The following is a 20,417-nucleotide window of genomic DNA, read 5'->3' as shown; positions in this document are numbered from 1 at the left end:
CATATCACTAGCCTTAATAAAGCAGTTTTGTTTTATGTGGAGCGGGCTGTCTGTTGAAAGTTTTTGCATTTGCTTTATGCTGCATTTACACCACTAAGTTTCAGTATAATTTCAAGATGACTAATCAGACAGCCCAACACAAACAAAACATGACTGAGTCCTCTTTAATATAACTTTAAAAGTGATGGAAATTTCTATAGATTTCATTTTTATTTATTTATTTTTGAAGCAAATGTTACTAGCTAAAAACTTTGAACTATCATTAAACAAAATAGTCGTTTACTTCCAGAAAACTGAATATTCCATAGGGTCACATTCAAAACTTAGTAATATTTTCCCTTATTGGAAATGTTATTAACAAATAATTGTTTCAATCTATTAATAACAACAGTTGACACAAATGGAAATATGCCTCAATTTATTTATTTGTTTATTTATTCTATAAAAAAAATAAATAAAATGAATTGTAAATGGGGTGGTAGAATTCAGGAAACATATTGGGAAGCAATCATTATTTTTTATTGTTTATATATAATTTTGCAATTGCGTTTTGTGTTGATAGTGGTGCAGGTTTTTTTTTTATGCATGTTTAACTGGTTCAGTCAGCAAAGCTTATTTTTTCCACCACCTTGATCAGAAAGACCATGCTGGTTGACAAGCAGTATTTGCAGGTGAACATGGCTATGCTGATCCACCAGCTAGACCAGCACTAACCAGCATCAGCCTCTTGCATGGTTCTCACGATTGTGCAAAACATGGCAATATCATGGAATTTTTAAATTGTGATTTTCAGGCCTTCGAAATGTATATTAAAAAAGAAAAGTTGTCTCAAAATGGAAATTGTAATTGAAATTTCTATAGTGAATGCTATTTTTTTTCTAGTTATTCTCAGTTCTACAACTTGTGATTAGTAATTGCTCTATATGTATGTATGTGTGTGTGTGTGTGTGTGTGTGTATATATATATATATATATATATATATATATATATATATATATATTTATTTATTTTTTTTTTATTAAAATAGTTATCCAGTTAAAACTAACTATTCAAAGTCATGGAAATTAATTTATTACAAGGTGTGGGAACCCTGACCCTGGACCTGCATAGAAATTCATGCAATTCTAAGACAGTAGACACTGTCCTCTATGGAATCTGTATTGGCAAGTTTGATCATTAGAAGTTTTGATTAGTAAAATAATCACTGCTCCATATTCAAGATCAACAGTTCAAATTGCTCTTGAGGAACAAATTAAGTTGGTTTCCCTGCCACTGTCTTTGTCTCTTTTTCTCTCTCACGTCCCACATCCTCTAATTTTTTTCGGAAAATCATCTTCTTGAAAAGCACCACTTGATAAATCTTACCTCATAAGCTCCTGGGAGTTGCTACATCATTATTATGTCTGCACATTATTAAAGATTTTCTATCTGTGCAATGCTGTTACTGAGGCAACATTTAGATCAGGACTTCAGGTAAAAAAATTTTTTTAAAAACACTTTAAATACGGCGCACAATGCTTGTGCGATATATGACTTGCCATTGGGAATTAAGTCATGCTCTTTCATTGCCTTTTTTCTGAAATAAAAGAGTACATTTATAAACAACACTTTGTCTGCTTATCTCCAAAACATTCAATTGTTTTTCGGCCTTTCTACTCTGCATGTTCATGGCATTCCAGTCTCTCTCAGCAGTGTGTTTCTAAAGCATAAACCATGTTTTAGTGCACCACACTGAGGAAAAACACGTTCATATAATGACATATTGGCTTTGACTTAGTGGACCATAGAGAATCTATGCCACCACTGTGGAGAAAATGAGACCTGCATTCTGGCTGCATTGCATCAAATCCCCACAAAAAAATTAAAAATAAAAAATGCATTTATACGCCTCTGACTATCATTCAGTCCAGAAATGAAATCTTACGTGGGGGTATCTGATTGACAGCATTGATTTATTGGCTGTGTCTGATATCACTAATGAGTATTTGACCATCCCTGTTGAAAAGACCAGCATTGTTGATAAGCATGTGTTGTGTTTTGCATGCTGGTCCCCGGCATGGGATGTTGGTATGCTGGTGTCCCTCGTCAATATTATAACTTTCTTCAAGGAATAGTTCACCCTAAAAAGAAATGTATGTCATTATTAACTCACCCTCATGTTGTTCCAAAGAGTGACATTCTTCCGCAGAACACAAAATGATCTGTTTGAAAGAATTGTGCAATTTCTGATTTCCATTTAATAGCAGTTGACTCGCCTTAAAAAAAACACCCAAAAGTGTCAAGAGAAGTAGTCTATGTGACTTGTGCGTCATATTCTTCTACAGACATATGATCACTTTGAATTATGAACAGTCTGAAATTTAAATCACTGATCACCTCATGTACTGTATACAAAGCCCAAATTAAATGTGGTGAAACATCAGTCAGATTAAACGTTTGGTCACAAGACTTTTTGATAATATTGATTATACTGATGTGGCGCCATTTTGCTGTGTTTACAATGTGTTATGATGATTTTACAATGATTTTTCAATGATTTCACAATGGTTAGATTTTTTTATTTGAGAGTGAATAACAGCTTAAAATTCATCATGCAAAGTGATTGTATGCCTTCAGATGACTTGGAATATTGTATATAATTGGAAATACATTTTGGTCTTTTTTTTGCTGGAATTAAAGCAAATGTGTTTTGGGTTTCTTCTCAGTTAGCACCAGATGATGCTTGGAAGTGCCCCCACTGTAAGCAGATGCAGCAGGGCATGGTGAAGATGAGCTTATGGACCCTGCCTGACATCCTGATCCTGCATCTAAAACGCTTTCGACAGGTGGGCAAACGGAGGAACAAGCTCTCTACCCTCATTCGCTTTCCTGTTAGCGGTCTGGATATGACTCCCCATGTGGTGAAACGCAGTCAGAGCATGAAGAATCTGGCCCCGTGCCCTCCCACATGGAAACATGGAGATACTGACTTCCTTTACGATCTGTATGCAGTCTGTAACCACCACGGAGGCATGCATGGAGGCCATTACACAGGTGCGTGTGATGGTGCTTGTGATATTAAAGAGCATGACTTGTAGCTGACATGATGTAACAGCATTGTCTTGCAAAGTGGCATGCTTTACTCCATCTAAAACTATTTTAAACAGCATTTTCTAATTCTATAAAAATAATTTTGCATGCAGTTTATATGATTCATATTGATTTAGAGACTACATGGAATATTTGTAGTTTTATAATTTGCGACACCACAGGACTGCAAAAATTGCTGAAAGACCCCAAAATTGCATAAAATTGATTGACAGACACAGTTTTCATTCCTGTGTTGACAATTTTGCTAACGAAAGAAGAAGTTTTTACAGGAAGTATCAAATAGCCAAGTCAAGTCATATTTATTTGTATACACTTTTCAAAGCAGCTTTACAGAAAATTATGCTGTAACAAAAAATGATGCTATTAAAGTCCTCATTGTGCGGTTATAATGAATAAGAGATTAAAAAGCATGCCTTAAAAATTATAGTTTTTAGGCCGCCAGTGAGAAAGCCAAAGGTGACTGTGGCAAGGAACACAAAACTCTATAAGATGTTAGTTAATGGAGAAAAATAACCTTGGGAGAAACCTGGCTCACTAGGGGGACCAGTTCACCTCTAACTAAACAGCAAGAATAATGCCAATATTAGATATGTATGTGTAGTATGGAGTGGTGGTGGTCTAGTGGAAGTGATAAGTGGAAGGTTGTTGGTTCAATCCCCACAGCCACCACCATTGTGTCCTTGAGCAAGGCACTTAACTCCAGGTTGCTCCAGGGGGATTGTCCCTGTAATCAGGGCACTGTAAGTCGCTTTGGATAAAAGCGTCTGCTAAATGTAGTATAAGTCTTGTTTTAAGTAAACTGAGTAGATGTTGGTGGACAATGTTTAAAACTAAAGGATTTTGTACGAACTCTAAGATAATTGATTATTGAAGTGTATGAATTCCATCCCAAATTGTTTGCAGAAGTGCATGTAGAGGCAATGTTTATTTATTAGGCTGATTAAGGCTTTAGTTGGTATTCATTTATCATCTATGTATTCTATTATAAGAGAGTGTAGTCCATCCTATGACCAAGATGATGCTGGTGGAGGTCAGTGAGGTGAGCCTTGCAGTCTGGCTGGAAGTTTGGCGGTTCATTTCAGTGGAGTCCATCCTAAGTCTGAGGTGCTGGCAGTGGACAGTGAAGTATCCCAGGTCTTACTGTTAGAGTTGGTAGCATTTCATCCTCTGTGAAGTCCATTGTGGAAGACTGAAGTGATGTAGTCAGTGGTCATCGAAGCGCCCCTTGCTGTCTGGTTGGCACAGGCTACAATTAGTCATCACTCAGAGACACATAGCAGTGGGAGTGGGACATCAAACTGGACCGAAGCTGGATCTGGCAGGTTCTGGTAACCTCGGGATATGTATCATTTCAGTTCATTCAGATATGTATCCCGAGGCTGAGACAGGGAAACAGAGAGAAAAATATTAGCGTAGATGCCATTCACTTTAAAGCTTTAAAGAGTTATAGAATATGAGAAGCATTTCCGGTTCCGGCAGAACTGACTAATTCAGCATAACTAAGAGTTGAGGGATAAATCAGGGTATCTGCCTGCTGAAAAGATGAGTCTTTAGTCTAGACTTAAACTGAGAGAGTGTGTCTGAGTCCCGTACACTGCTCGGAAGGCTATTCCATAATTTAGGAGCCAAATACGTAAAGGATCTACCTCCTTTTGTGGATTTTGATATTCTAGGTAACTAGAATAGCTTTTCCATTTTTTAAATAGCCAATAGTTTTTAGTTTACATCACAGCTGTGAACCATGATTTGCTAGTCAAATGCATGTGGTATGGGGCAGGGACATGCAAGATGAGTCATCAATATTTTTGGTCCTTTTTCCTGGAAGAGAAAGACTACATTTTTAATTCATACAGTGCATCCGGAAAGTATTCACAGCGCTTCACTTTTTCCACATTTTGTTATGTTACAGCCTTATTCCAAAATGGATTAAATTCATAATTTTCCTCAAAATTCTACAAACAATACCCCATAATGACAACATGAAAGAAGTTTGTTTGAAATCTTTGCAAATTTATTAAAAATAAAAAACGGAAAAAAATCACATACATAAGTATTCACAGCCTTTGCCATGACACTCAAAATTGAGCTCAGGTGCATCCTGTTTCCACTGATCATCCTTGAGATGTTTCTACAACTTGACTGGAGTCCACCTGTGGTAAATTCAGTTGATTGGACATGATTTGGAAAGGCACACACCTGTCTATATAAGATCCCACAGTTAACAGTGCATGTCAGAGCACAAACCAAGCCATGAAGTCCAAGGAATTGTCTGTAGACCTCCGAGACAGGATTGTATCGAGGCACAGATCTGGGGAAGGGTACAGAAAAATTTCTGCAGCATTGAAGGTCCCAATGAGCACAGTGGCCTCCATCATCCGTAAATGGAAGAAGTTTGGAACCACCAGGACTCTTCCTAGAGCTGGCCGCCCAGCCAAACTGAGCGATCGGGGGAGAAGGGCCTTAGTCAGGGAGGTGACCAAGAACCCGATGGTCGCTCTGACAGAGCTCCAGCATTTGTCTGTGGAGAGAGGAGAGCCTTCCAGAAGAACAACCATCTCTGCAGCACTCCACCGATCAGGCCTGTATGGTAGAGTGGCCAGACGGAAGCCACTCCTCAGTAAAAGGCACATGACAGCCTGCCTGGAGTTTGCCAAAAGGCACCTGAAGGACTCTCAGACCATGACAAACAAAGATTGAACTCTTTGGCCTGAATGGCAAGCGTCATGTTTGGTGGAAACCAGGCACTGCTCATCACCTGGCCAATACCATCCCTACAGTGAAGCATGGTGGTGGCAGCATCATGCTGTGGGGATGTTTTTCAGCGGCAGGAACTGGGAGACTAGTCAGGATCGAGGGAAAGATGAATGCAGCAATGTACAGAGACATCTTTGATGAAAACCTGCTCCAGAGTGCTCTGGACCTCAGACTGGGGTGAAGGTTCATCTTCCAACAGGACAACGACCTTAAGCACACAGCCAAGATAACAAAGGAGTGGCTCCGGGACAACTCTGTGAATGTCCATGAGTGGCCCAGCCAGAGCCCAGACTTGAACCCGATTGAACATCTCTGGAGAGATCTGAAAATGGCTGTGCACCGACGCTCCCCATCCAACCTGATGGAGCTTGAGAGGTCCTGCAAAGAAGAATGGGAGAAACTGCCCAAAAATAGGTGTGCCAAGCTTGTAGCATCATACTCAAAAAGACTTGAGGCTATAATTGGTGCCAAAGGTGCTTCAACAATTTATTGAGCAAAGGCTGTGAATACTTATGTACATGTGATTTTTTTTCACATAAATTTTAACCCAAAATCTTGATGGTGAGAAAAAAAGCTGATGTCAATGTTATTTGTCAACTAACCATATAATAGCAAAAGCAGAATACAAACAACAACAACACATTTCTGCTTTTCATTTTGGCCAATGTTACCTAGATAGTAATCAATCTACCAAGCACTAATAATGTTGTCAAACCCATATACTGTAAGTAAATGAACAGATAAAGACTACAATAAATCAATAAACTATTATTACATACTAAACAAATAACACACCACTGAGGTTACAGCATGTCTGTATGTTTCTGTGAAACATCAGCTTATTGTAGGAATTCAGTGGATGCCCAGTGGTACAGTTATGATGACAGCAGTGTGGAGCTGGTGCCTGAGGAGGAACTGTGCACGCGAGGGGCATATATCTTGTTCTACCAGAGAAGAAATGTCATCCCACCCTGGTCCGCCAACAGCTCCATCATAGGTAAGTGAATGAGCATTTGCAGCCACAATTCACGGTCATGGAAAATCTGAAAATATTGGGAAATTATTGCAGGACTGGAAATGTCATGTAAAAGTCATGGAAATTTTAATAGTCAGATTCGATTTTTCTAGTTCTAAAATATTTCATTAGCTAGAAATTGCTCCTTATGAGTGCAGTGTCTACTATAGGACATTATAATTTTTTTAACCATGAGGGACTAAAAAAGTCTTGGAAATTCAGTGATAATAAGCAGGGACACAATTAACAGTTTCAGAGCAAAAACAATTTGAACCTTGGGGGCAAAGAATGCCCTTGTAATGAATTCATTATTTGTATCTAGTTACAGGGATCAGTAACTAGAGCTGATGTTAATTCATTTTACAGTTAACAGCTTGTCTAATTGTTCAGATTTATAATTTAGTGTCAATTTTTACATTTGATGTCATATGATCACCTTAGATAAAAATGGTCACTAATCATTCTTTACTGTTTCCTCGTGCAGGTTCCACCAGCTCCTCCATGTCAGACCACTGGCTCATCCGTTTGAATGGTGACAGTAAAAGGGGAAGTATGGTATCACGGTCTTCCACGACATGCCCTTCTTACATCCAAGACTCACCAGAGTCTCCTGTCTTCCAAAACGAACCCTTAATGGAGGAGAGAGGTGAGTTTACCCATCAAACTTGTTTTGCTTATTGTAAACAGGAAAAGTAAATAGGAAAAGGTCATCATAGCATTTCACTTTGTGTTCTTGTGTGTATTTCAACCTTGTACTTAATATTGTCTAAATGTCAGTGTCTTTAGGTGGGTTTGAAAGCAGACCTTTTGTGCGAGGCATACAGGGACGTAGCGTAAGCATGAGAACCCCCACCAAGACCAGAGTGATGCCACTGCGATGGTCCTTTGGAAACAAAGACCACCACAAACCTGCCCCAGCTCCAGTCCCTGCTCAAGCAGAGCTGGTTGAGTATTTAGAGTCTGGCAGGAGGCCAAAATGCACCAAAGACCCTATTGTTTCCCTAATGACTCCACCCTCGGATAAAGAAGACAATTCGAAAAAACCTGCTGCCAGATCTTCAAGTCACAGCAGTCTTGAACATCCAGAATATCACAAAATACCACAGGGTCAAGAAAGGAACAGCTCAGAGAAGGCAACAGGTCAACTACCCAACAGCAACAGCAGACCAAGAGAAGATGGTACTTTGACAAGAAGGAGCAACAGAAAATCAAAACAGGATCATACACAGTCCAGAAAGAGCTCCAGTGCTGGAATCCAATCTAGCTCTAGTACTCAAAGTGGATGGGACACTATGCAAAGGGTTAGTAAACGAGATCCAGGCGAGGAGGAAGACCAGCCAGAGGACAAACAGAGAAAGGGATTTGAGACAAAGTGCCATGATAGTGTCTTTTCCTTTCTCAAAGGCGGCTTCATGAGGAAAGACCCACTTCGGAGGTCTCGGGACAGCGAGTCTTTAAAAAAGGGTGAAGCAGGGATGAAGAGCCCATCTGGACAATCTCTCTCCAATGGGGCCCACGGTAGAACTTCAGAAGATAAAGCCAACAGCATTAACCAAAATCGTAGCAGACACGGTGGTGAACTTGCGAATGGCAAGGTGAGCCGCGGTTCAACAGACATAAAACGCTCACAAAGTTCTTCCAATATTCCAAGCAAGGCTGATTTAAGCTTGAGAAGAACGGCATCTCTGCACAGAAATGGCACATCAGCGGCCCAGCCGCAAAGCTCGTACGGGGACAGGGGCTCTCAGAACACACTGCAACGCACACGCTACAGCACAAACTCGCTGGGCAGGAAGAAGACAGTGCCTGAATCAAGCTTCTGAGACTTCAGTGCATTACACCCAAATAATGAAACAGTAGCACAGTGACAAATCTAAAAATCAAAGAAGTGCAAAAGGATTATGGTAAAAATGTGACATGAAAGCTTTGAAAGGGTTGCCAAACGAGGCAGCATGCAAACTATGAAGTTGCACATACATTTGGAACTGATGGATGATATTTTTGCTCACTTGTGAAAAAACAAAAAAAAAATCTTTAAAGTTATTGTTTCTGCTTAAATGAAGTGCCTCTGAACCAGAGCAATTGTTCAGATTGTGTATTTTTGATTGTGTTTTGGCAATGGAAGGACGTGTATTGACACTTCACTTGCTTTTTAGAACCATGCTAAGAGGAAGATAAATATTTACCATTTGCCTCATAGATTTTATTTTCTTGTGCCAAAATTTTTAATTATTACCTGTTATACATGAAGGGAATTGCTATATATAACTTTCTGCATCACCTCTTGTGAATGTGCAGATTGTACAGATTGGCTGCTAAACTCTCACAGGTTTTCATGACGTTTAACAAAGATATCAGCTCTTGCACTTTCAGTGAATGTCTTGCACCACAGTCCACACACTTGGAACTATCTACTTTGTGTTTTATAAAGTCAAATTTGACAGAGTTTAGAGCTTACTTTTACAAAAGCAAACAAATATCAATTCAGTATAAGGATTAAGACTTTCGCAAATAATTTAAAGACAAAAGCAACTGATACAAATGGCCAAAACACATCTGGGAATTTCAAAGCATTTAATCTGTTGTTGCAACTTTCCTTCAGTTAGAAAGTAGCAATTGAGGTAATATAATTATGGTGCGACACCAGTTAAGGTAATTAAGGTAATATTTGACAAAATTATCTTAAGACACTGGAAACTATAATGTGCTTTAGGTGAGATTTGGATATATGCATATGATATGGACATGTTGCGTATACATTTTAGAAATTTAGTAATAGATTGCCACTTCTGAAAAACAGTAATTACTAAACCCCTAACTGATCTCATATTACCAACAGTTTAATCCATTACCTAACCACCAAGACCTTGTGAAAGTGCAGTAATAAGGACTTGTTGATGTTAAGGGATAGTTCACATAATTTCGTCACCCTCATGATGTTCCAAGCCAGTATTATTTTTTTGTTGTTGTTTTTACTGTGGAGCGCTAAAGTGGAGGTGTAATGCTAGCCCCAGTTACCATTTACTTTCATTGCATGGAAAAAAGATGCAATGAAAGTGAATGGTGTCTAAAGCTAACATTTTGCCAAACATCTCCTTTTGTGTTTCACGGGTGAAAGAAAGATTTAGAACAGCATGTGGGTGAGTAAATGATGACACAGTTTTCATTTTTGGGTGAAATATCCCTTTAATCCAGTTCATCTGATAATTACTGTTCAAATAATGTGGAGGTCAAGTAATAGCGATGACTGCTGAATGAGGAAAAGCTAACTTAGTGTAACCAGTAAACTGACCTTATATGATAGGCATCCATGTCACAGATCGGCCATAATTGCTTAGAAATCCTGTGCAGTCACAAAATGTCACCATAGTGTTTTGCATCGTCTCCCTCCGTTGACTATTTGGACTAATTGGATGGACTTTAAATGGACTAATTGGATCCGTATGTCCATTATTTTGATAAACTTGACAAGAATAACAAGTATTCCCATGTGTCATTATGTAGAAGCCTTTAAATAGTATGAATGCAGCTCTTTTAAGACAACTTGTTTACTGCAAATCTCATCCTCTTGCTGAATATTACAATTAACATGCATCACTCATTACAATTTTAAATCGCTTCACTTCCTTTAGTGTTCCAGGGAACAATGACTTTGATCTAACTTATCCTGAAGGTTCATTCCTACAGTTTTGTCCTGCAGTTTTGAGGAAATTATAAATCAAGCCCAGCAAATATTATCAACAGGTTTCTTGTTTTAAAATAGTCTGAAAAAATCTCATCCAACCCTTAAATGTCCTCTAACAGTAATTTATTAAATATTTGTATATTGCACATATGCACTAGCTCCTCAAATGCAGATATACTATTTGCTTTCCTCTTTGCAATCTATATTTCTCGAAAATTATGCAGGAAAGTTGGAATTGCACTTGTAGAACACTGCTAAATGATTGTGGGAAATTTACAGATACACTGTTTCTGTATCACTCAGTTTACAGAAGTTCTTTTTGTAGGTTTGAATAAGAACAGATATGAAGTAAATTCTTGTTTGTTTGTTTGTTTGTGTCTGTTCAAACACTTTGTCCCTAGATCTGCCTAGATGTCAGAATGCATAAAGAAGAAAAAAAAATCCTTTATATTTCATTTGTTTTGTGTTCTTTACAGTTTTCATGAGACTATCGAGACAGTTAGAATGACATTATCGAGACAAGGTTTCCAAAAGCTGTAAGATTCACTGTGCTTACGTGCATTGCAATCAAACAGAAATTGTTTTCAGATGGTTTAGACAGTTTTTCACTGAAATGCCTGTGTACAAAACAAACTGTTATTTTTTTCTTCAACTAATCATTCCTGTTATTCTGTTGTGTTAGTCAAAGGTAAAGAGAAGCAATTATACTGCATTCAACAGGATTTGTCTAGACACAAAGTTCTGTTCTCCAAGGGCATTTCTTTCTCTCTCTCTCTCTCTCTCTCTCTCTCTCTGTCTCTCTCTCCCCCCCCCCCCCCATGCTTTCAATATATATTCCTTCTTTTCACAGTGATTGAAATAATCTGCTCTTGTACTGGAAAGACAATGAATGAAGGATTCTTACCCTACTTTTGAATTTGTTTTTTAGATGTTTTATATGCAATTTTTTTAAAAGGTCTTTACTGTATACAAAAACAAGATCTAATAATTATATGTACAATTCAAATTATCTTTGAATTATTGCACAAGGGTGCATTCTGCTGTTAAGATGACTACACAGGTTTGTGTGACATTCATCTGCAATAATAATAAACTGATTTATTTTTGTATCATTGCTGAAATTAAAAAGACATTGGTATTCTCAAGGTTTTTTTTTTTTTTTTACTTTTTCAAAAGTTCCATCCCTAGTTTGAAGTGCATCTGTTCACTAACAAAAATCTACCACTGTTCACAGTTTCTTGCTATAGTCTGCTTATTTGATGCCCTTTAAAAATTATGAATTATTCAGACTAATTCAGGATTTATCTTTAAATGTATTTGTATTTATTTGCGAGCTGATTGACAGACAGGCTTCAGTCACTGCCTGCTCTTTCACACTTTCAAAAGACTGTGAACGTTTTCATTTCCTGAGGGATTTTCACACAGCATGTAAAGAGAAGCTGGATCTGTCCCTCATCAGCATGCAATACAGAATAGCTTCAGTTCTCAGTCTAAAGGTGTCATTGTTTCAGTATCTATAGCTGTATCATGTATAGGCTGAATTCAAGTTTTTGTGAAGTTATTCACAGGAGCTTGATTTTATTGATCTCATTATGCACTTTATATATTATGATTCCTTCAGAATCATTTTGATATTGAAAGGCAGAAAGACAATCTCACTCTACTCACATTAAAAGTGTTGTACATTTTGTCTACCCACAGGAGAACACAAATGTTCTGTAATCATCTCAGAGACATTTGGAAGTTTGGTGAAAAACGCAGTCGCACAGAGAGGCAAACATGCACACACAAATTCAGACAAACTACTGATGATTTCCTGTTGTCCGTTCTTTAGACTGTTGAGTTCAAAACATTTTATTAACAGATAATGGGTGAATTTCTTTTGGCTTTATACATTTGGATGCCAAAAATGTCCAAGGCCACATATTAGCAAAATTGTTATATATTGTGTCTGGTTCCAACTTCCTGAACACATTTTGCCTACCATGTATTTGTCATAAATATCAAATAATAGATACATCACTGGTCTGTCTTAGATGTGATATGAAAAAGTTGATTAAAAACATTACTAAGATTTCATTTTAATGACATTCCTTAAATGTTATACAGAACTGAAAGGTCTTCAAGGACTTAATTTTCAGAAATTGCTACTTTAGCATGGCAAAATAAGTAAAACTGTCTATTTTCTATCATGTGAGCTCTGATAAACTCTGATAGTTCACTCAAAAATGAAAAATTCACCTAATATCGTTCCAAACCTGTATGAAGTTCTCTCTTCTGCAGAAAATCAAAGGAATTAATTGAAGAATTCCGAGTGTGAGAATGTGGTCCAAGCAGGCATCAAGAAGCAGTATTCTGAGTCCATATTTCATTTTATTGACTCATTCTGATAACTACTGTATATACACATTAACACTTTACAATAAGGTTCCATTCGTTAACATTAGTTATTGCATTAGGTATCATGAACAAACAATTACCAATATATTTTTACAGTATTTATTAATCTTTGTTAATGTTAGTTAATAAAAATAGTTCATTGTTAGTTCATATTGCATTAACTAATGTTAACAAAAACAACTTTTGATTTAAAAAATGTATTAGTATATGTTGAAATTACCATTAACTAAGATTAATAAAACCTTAATAAGTATTGTTTATTGTTAGTTTATGTTAACTAATGTAAAAAAATAAAATAAAAAATGAACCTTATTGTAAAATGTTACCCACATTTCTAAACAAAAATGTATATACAAAAGAACAGGTTCAAGCAACTTCTTAGCCTCCAATTCTCATCAAGGTTCCCGTTCAGAACTTAACTCGAGACAGACAGTACATCACATTTGAACTGAAGGTCCAAACCATTTGACTTTAACAGGGAGAACAGTAAATGAAGTTCTAAGCATCTTACAATAAATGACAAAGAATCTTAAACATAAATTCTTGAAATATTTCAAACAGAATAATTCTTACTTTTCAATAAACAGAACATCAACAGTAACAATGATCTCAAGAAGAGTAATATGCCCCTGTAAAGAATCTCTTAGTTGCACAGATCCTACATTACCGGCAATTCATAGCGCAAGTATAAATAAGATGACAAGACGCTCGCGTACTCTCTTATTTAAGACCCACTGACCAGTGACCCATGTTGCAGTCACATCGAAGCAATAGGTGAGGAACTAATCCTTCAAACTGTATCGTAAACAATTAAATTCTTCTTCTTCTTTCGGCTGCTCCTGTTAGGGGTCGCCACAGCGGACGATCCATGATCCTCATATCTGACTTGGCGCAGGTTTTACACCGGATGTCCTTCCTGACGCAACCCCTAGTGGCTGGGGGACTCTCACTCATACCTACGGGGCAATTTAGAGTCTCCAAGAGTCACTTAGAGTCACTTAACCTGCATGTTTTTTGGACTTGTGGGGGAAACCGGAGCATGCGGAGGAAACCCACGCGAACACGATGAGAACATGCAAACTCCATACAGAAAGGCCCAGTTGAGCTCGGGACCTTCTTGCTGTGAGGCCACAGTGCTAACCACTAAGCCACCATTCTGACCCATCATAAACAATAAAATTAATACAAATAAATTAAAAGCCTATTGTTGGGTGCACTCCTAGACAAAGAACTTTGAAAGATAACTCATGCTTTTCTACAAAACACCATTCCATGCATGTAAAAAGACAATAAATGACTTATAGAAGGACAATAGGTTTAACCACACAACAAATAATATGATAATTAAACAACATTCATTGGATTTTATACATGTAAACATACATCAACAATGAATATAACAAAAGCCCACAGACAATAGCAGTATGAAAACCTAAGAATGTGGGCAATCCATCAAAATCATGTGCATGCTTAGGGCATCTTCACACCCCGTTTGCTGAATTCAATACAATGGCTTGATACAATCACTTGAATGGCTAATAAAAGCACCCAAAAGTGTCATAAAACTAGTCCATGAGACACATTTTTCTAATTCCAAGTCTTCTGAAAGCATACAGTCACTTTGTATGATGAGCAGACTGTAATCTAAGTTGTTCTTCACTCTCAAATCAAACCATTCAAAAAGGCCATAAACAGCGGAGAACTATATCATAACTTCACATCAAATAATTGGTTCTTGCGCGTTTCATGACCAAATGTCATGGCTTCATCACGCAACCTCATTGGTCCTTGCGACATCACATAAAGTATATGATGAGATGCATGGACTACTTTTGTCAAATTTTTGGGTGCTTTTTAAAGCATTAAAGTGAGTCACTATGTGCTGCTATTGTACTGAATTCAGCCAACGGGACATTCATTAAATTATTTCCTTTTTTATCCTGCAGAAGAAAGACATATGTGTTTGAAACAGCATGAGAGTGAGTAAATGATTACAGAATTTAAATTTTTAATCTGAGAATGAATAGAGGCAAATGATGGTGAGGTATTTGCTTTCTTAACATCAGGCAATAATATGTGACCTTTAATTAAATGTCAATTTCTCAATGATTCATGCCATTTTTGTGGATGATTTTTACTTTTTGATTTTAACCTCAAGGCTGTATTAAACAGACAGGTTTACCTTTGATATTTTCTTTAAATGTTATTTTTATGCATGTCTCTGACCTCAAGGTTTATGTCCAAGTCGCATGTAGAAAATAAGTGGCACACCAAGGCTTCCAAGAAAGAAAAAAAACAAAAACACCTGAGTGGGACATACACAATGTATCACAGATCAAAGCTTGTAATGTGAAAATTGGGTTCTGTCTTGTGAACTGTGAAATTAAAAAAGAGATCTACAATCAATCCTTACACTCAAGTGAATAACTCTTGAACAAACTGACTAATAAAATATTAGTATGACGGAACACCACTTGGTAAAGGTAAATGCAAATGTGGAACACAGATAAAGGGTTAACATGTTTTTTTGTGTGTGTTTCAATGCTCTATATCTGTGATTGTGATAGTAAATTCAACATTTGTGCCATGTTTTCTCTAATGGATTTTGAAGTCTTTATGGAATGCTCCTGTGTGTACACATTATCTACTGTAAATATACCAGATTTGTGGGGTGGATTAAATGTGATGCATTTGCTTTCAAGAAAATCAGGCCACTCTGAAGAAACATTAATGACTTTACAGAAACTGTTTTAATAAACAGTTTACATTACAGAGTTGCTGTACCTACAGCCTTTTAGTTCCTAGAAGTAGTAGCTGGTAATACAAACTATATTTTATCAAATATGTAAATATTGCCAACAAAGACAATGTTGACAATATATTGTTGTACAATGTTGTCTGACAAACCTGTTGTACTGAAGTAAAACGACATATACACAAATTTGTGATTATTCTGTTGATCTATCAGTATGGTTGAATAAACATAGTCCGATTTATCCAATAAAAGATTTTAGGAGTTAAGATTGAGTTTACGGACATCTTACATATAAGAGGCAATAGGGAAAGATATGTGCCTTTCTTGCCATGGAACTGTCTGTTGCTATGGCAAAATGTTACTTAATGAGCAATCATATACAGTACTTCACAGATGGAGAAAGCTCTACAGTAGAGATTTTTTATGACTCAAGGACCTTTCTATTTGGTACTTTACTGCAGAAGCAATATATAGTCAACACATTTTTAGCAGCTGTACAATACAAAATCTTAAGAGTATTGAGTTTAAAGGTAAAGTGTGTAATTTCTGCACTAATAGCAGCACCAAATAGAATAGGGTGGAACAGTGACGTCTAATCCTTAATCAGCCTTGGTTTCGAATGTATTTACCCATTTATTTTTTCCATATTTCAAAAAGTTCTTCAAGAAAGAGTTCTAAACCTTGAACCAAATCAGCGGAACCAATCTTAGAGATGAATCACGACATTTGATTTGAAGCAAAAAGTATCTGAAATTCAGAAGGCAAAGACTATTTACTAAAAGCAAGACTATGTTCTAAACGTCTCTTATGAGGCATTGATTTGCAAATTATTTAACTGAATCAGAAAGAAAGGGAGAATTAAAAAAGTATTGACTTATAGTCATTGATTATAAGAATAAAATGCCATTTATTTTTTATGTGTTTATTGCAAAATATTTAAACATATATAGATATATATTTAACAATACATTGTTTGAGAGCTGTAGGTAAAATTGATTTCATCACTGCCAGAGCTTTCTGTGAGTGGGCAGTTAAACAAATTATAATAACTCTTCATAATTTGTACAAGATGGCAAAATATCAAGATATCATACGACTTGGCTCGTTCAAAAAGTTAGAGTTTTATTCCCATAGAGACCAACACACAGTTTTGAATCGATAAAATACAGGCAACAAATTTTAGCCAGACTCCTACCCAACATTTTATTTTAAGAAAGGAAACGGAAATTAACACATCTGGTTACCCATTCCATATTTACTTATTCATTTATTTATGCAATACAAATGACTGATCTGTCAATAACCTGTAATACATTTCCTTCCTCGTTCCAAACCCTGTTATTTTCTTTCTTCCTTAATAGGTAGTAATTTCTTATTAAAATGGTTATGTTTAATGTTTGCCTTAGGGGTTAAACTTACTAAATCGTACTAACATTGTTATTTTTTTTTTACAGAAGTAAAAGTCATACATTTTTGTATAAGCCAACTTGTATATACTGTCATCTCGTATAATTATTATGACTTGCCATGAGACCTGGTTGGGCAGTCACTGCTGAGCTCTTTTGTTTCACATGTCAGTCAATGACTTCTCTGATTGGAGGCTCTCTCTTCAGGGTTGTGTAGTTCTTTATTGGAATTCGACAATTAAATTCTTGAAATCACACTGACTTATGGTTTCTACAGAAGCATATCATCACTTAACATATTGGAAGTTTTATTGTAACGTTGTTGCTGGCACTGGCAATGACGAAGACGATGAAGTAAAGAACCCAAGTGCAAATTTATTAACAAAAGTGAAATCCAAAAACCCTAACTACAGACGTAAAAAAAAAACATGAACTTGACTTTAAATTGACTTGACATAAACTTAAAAACACAACCAAAGTTACATTCAGCAATATCTGACAATGGAAAACATGAGGGTTAAATACATGACATGGGAGAACACATGACAAGGATAACCAATAAACACAAAGAACTCTAAACAAGATAACAAGACAATCAACCAATGAAAACAAGACACATGAACATGGAGGGAAACAGGAAATCACATGACAAGGGATCCACATGACATGAAACAGGAACTAGAAATTTCAAAATAAAAAGACATGAAAAACATGAACCAACAAAATACACATGATATTTATATCTCATCGCTAAATATCAATTTGTCTATGGAGACAATTAATGCAATTTTTACTACTTTTGTGCCCTAGCAAAAATAATGACTGCTGTTAAAAGGGTTTCCCAATGCTCTGCCTGTCTGCCATCGATCGAACAGGTAGAACTCCTCCAACTTGCAAAACAATCATGATGGAAATTGCCGTGTTAGTTATGAATGCTTTGCGACCCATATTCGGATATAGTATGTCAAATTCTGGACAAGCGCCACCATGCTGCAAATTTTATAGTCTCGGAAATCGCCCATGGAGCCGGAGGTTCGGAGAACCGAGGTTGCACCCAAGGCTCGGAGGACAGAGGTGGATCTGGGTGGTCGGAGGGCAGAGGCGGAGCCGGTGGGACTGAGGACCAAGGCGGAGCCATAGTGAAGGAGGTCCCCGGTGGAGCCGCAGGCTCAGATTGATGAAGGGTAGCTGTGGGATTGGAGAGCTCAGGCGGAGCCAGGTGACCGACTGACCAAGGTGGAGCTGGAGGGACGAGGGACCCCGGTGAAGCCGATTGGCCGAAGGACCACGTCGAGCCGAAGGGACATAAAGCCAAGGTGAGACTGAGGGCTCGGAGAACCAAGGCGTAGTCCAAGGCTCGGAGGGTCTAGGCAAATTTGGAGGGTTGGAAGTTCCCCTTGTCTGATCTTGAGGAAACATTCATAGGGTGGGTACAAGGGCAGGAACCATCTCCAGGTCCAATAGCTCAGATGTGGCTATGACATGGCGTGGAACAGACTCAGGCGTGGCTTTGATGTGGCATGGAGCAGGCTCAGGCATGGCTGTGACGTGGCATGGAGCAGGCTCAGGCGTGGCTGTGACGTGGCATGGAGCAGGCTCAGGCGTGGCTGTGACATGGCATGGAGCAGGCTCAGGCGTGGCTGTGACATGGCATGGAGCAGGCTGAGGCATTGCTGTGACATGGCATGGTACAGGCTGAGGCATTGCTGTGACATGGCATGGAGCAGGCTGAGGATCCGGGGCAAAAGATGGCGCTAGTTCAGCGACCATGATGAGGAACTCTGGCTTGGCGGCCACGACGTGGAACTCTGGCTCGGCGGTCACGACGTGGAACTCTGGCTCAGTGGCCACAACGTGGAACTCTGGCTTGGCATCCGCCTCCCCCACAGTGAAAGTAGAACCAATAATCTGCAGGGCAAGGTCAATATACTGAGCCAGGCTGTGGGCAATCTGACCGCCTGGCATCAGAGAAGAGATAGGCTCATTCAGTTCAAATCAGAAACAGTCCTTGAGGGCCACCACATTAAAATCCACCCTGCAGGCCAGAGCGCAGAATTTCTCCACATAATCCTCCAGGGGACGATTCCCCTGGTGAAGTCGAAGAAGCTGGATTGCTGGGTTCATATTGCGTCGGTCAGGTATTCTGTAACGTTGTTGCTGGCACTGGCAATGACGAAGATGATGAAGTAAAGAACCCAAGTGCAAATTTATTAACAAAAGTGAAATCCAAAAATCCTAACTACAGATGTAAACAAAAAACATGAACTTGACTTTAACTTGACATAAACTTGAAAACATGCGAAAACTTTTTCTCACCCACACCTATTATATTGCTTCTGATTATATAGATTTAAACACTGGAGTCATATGGATTACTTTTATGTTTCCTTTATGTGATGTTTGGAGCTACAAAGGTCTGATCACCATTCACTTGCATTGAATGGACCAACAGAGCTTAAATAAATCTTTCTAAAATCTTCTAAAAATCTTTGTGTTCTACTGAAGAAAGAAAGTCATACATATCTGGGATGGCATGAGGGTGAGTAAATGATAAGAGAATTTTCATTTTTGGATTAACTATTCCTTTAAATTTCATTGTGTGTAATTTAAAACCAATTTTTCTTTTCTTTTTTTTTTTTCTTTTTTTACGTAAAACACTGACTTTTAACTTTTGTATATACCTTCTGACAATGTAAAGCACAAGTTCCAAAATAACTGCCACAATAAAAATTCAAGCACAATGACAATACGCAATGCTTACTGTTGAACTGTTTCCTATTCAAAAGACACATAGTTTAATTAAAATGAAATTAAGGTGACAGTAAACAGAAGACAGTTTGTTAAGTAGACAAGCTCATCATTTAGAGATGATGAATAAATACCTAATATAAGACACACACATACAGACAATATGTTACAATATATTAATCTGTTGTTTTATCACTTTATTTCTCCATTCAATATTCTCTCTTTAATCAACATCATAAGTACAGTAATAAAGTATAACACTGTGTAAATGACAGGCAGCTGCAGTTTCATGACAGGCATTGTTATCTGTCTGCATGTACTTGCTGAGCTGCTCAAAACTCCTCGACTTGCCTCTGAACTGTTCAGCCTGACTGTCAGTCACTCTTTTGTGCTCTGTATTCCCTTGCATTTCAAAAGCCTTCGCAGATCTTCTGAATATATTCCAACTTGCCCAAGAAAGCATTTAAATCCTGGCACTCAAGCCATTTATCATCTGTAATCTCCATAATATTTTTTAAATTAGGTTTTGAACAAACACTGATCAGACCAGCAGAAATTCACCA

The 20,417-nt window shown here is 37.6% G+C and overlaps 1 protein-coding gene across 2 annotated transcripts in view; it reads left to right on the top strand.

Annotated features, from left to right (window-relative positions):
* Positions 1-11,364, top strand: part of LOC127448993 (ubiquitin carboxyl-terminal hydrolase 43-like) — a 194,097-nt gene extending 182,733 nt beyond the window's left edge. Inside the window, exons 12-15 of one of the 2 annotated variants that reach the window (XM_051712032.1) lie at positions 2,707-3,034; positions 6,684-6,842; positions 7,345-7,506; positions 7,647-11,364. In XM_051712032.1, the coding sequence (XP_051567992.1) occupies positions 2,707-3,034; positions 6,684-6,842; positions 7,345-7,506; positions 7,647-8,683 (1,686 nt within the window). In that variant the 3' untranslated portion in view covers positions 8,684-11,364. Of the gene's footprint in view, positions 1-2,706; positions 3,035-6,683; positions 6,843-7,344; positions 7,507-7,637 lie in introns of both variants that reach the window. The other variant, XM_051712031.1, reaches the window with a different exon arrangement.
* The last annotated feature ends 9,053 nt before the right edge of the window (positions 11,365-20,417 follow it).

Source organism: Myxocyprinus asiaticus, chromosome 12 (assembly GCF_019703515.2).
Source record: "Myxocyprinus asiaticus isolate MX2 ecotype Aquarium Trade chromosome 12, UBuf_Myxa_2, whole genome shotgun sequence".
Taxonomy (NCBI): Eukaryota; Metazoa; Chordata; class Actinopteri; order Cypriniformes; family Catostomidae; genus Myxocyprinus; species Myxocyprinus asiaticus.
The sequence above is the reverse complement of the archived record's forward strand: the minus strand, read 5'-3'. Positions and strand labels throughout refer to the sequence as shown.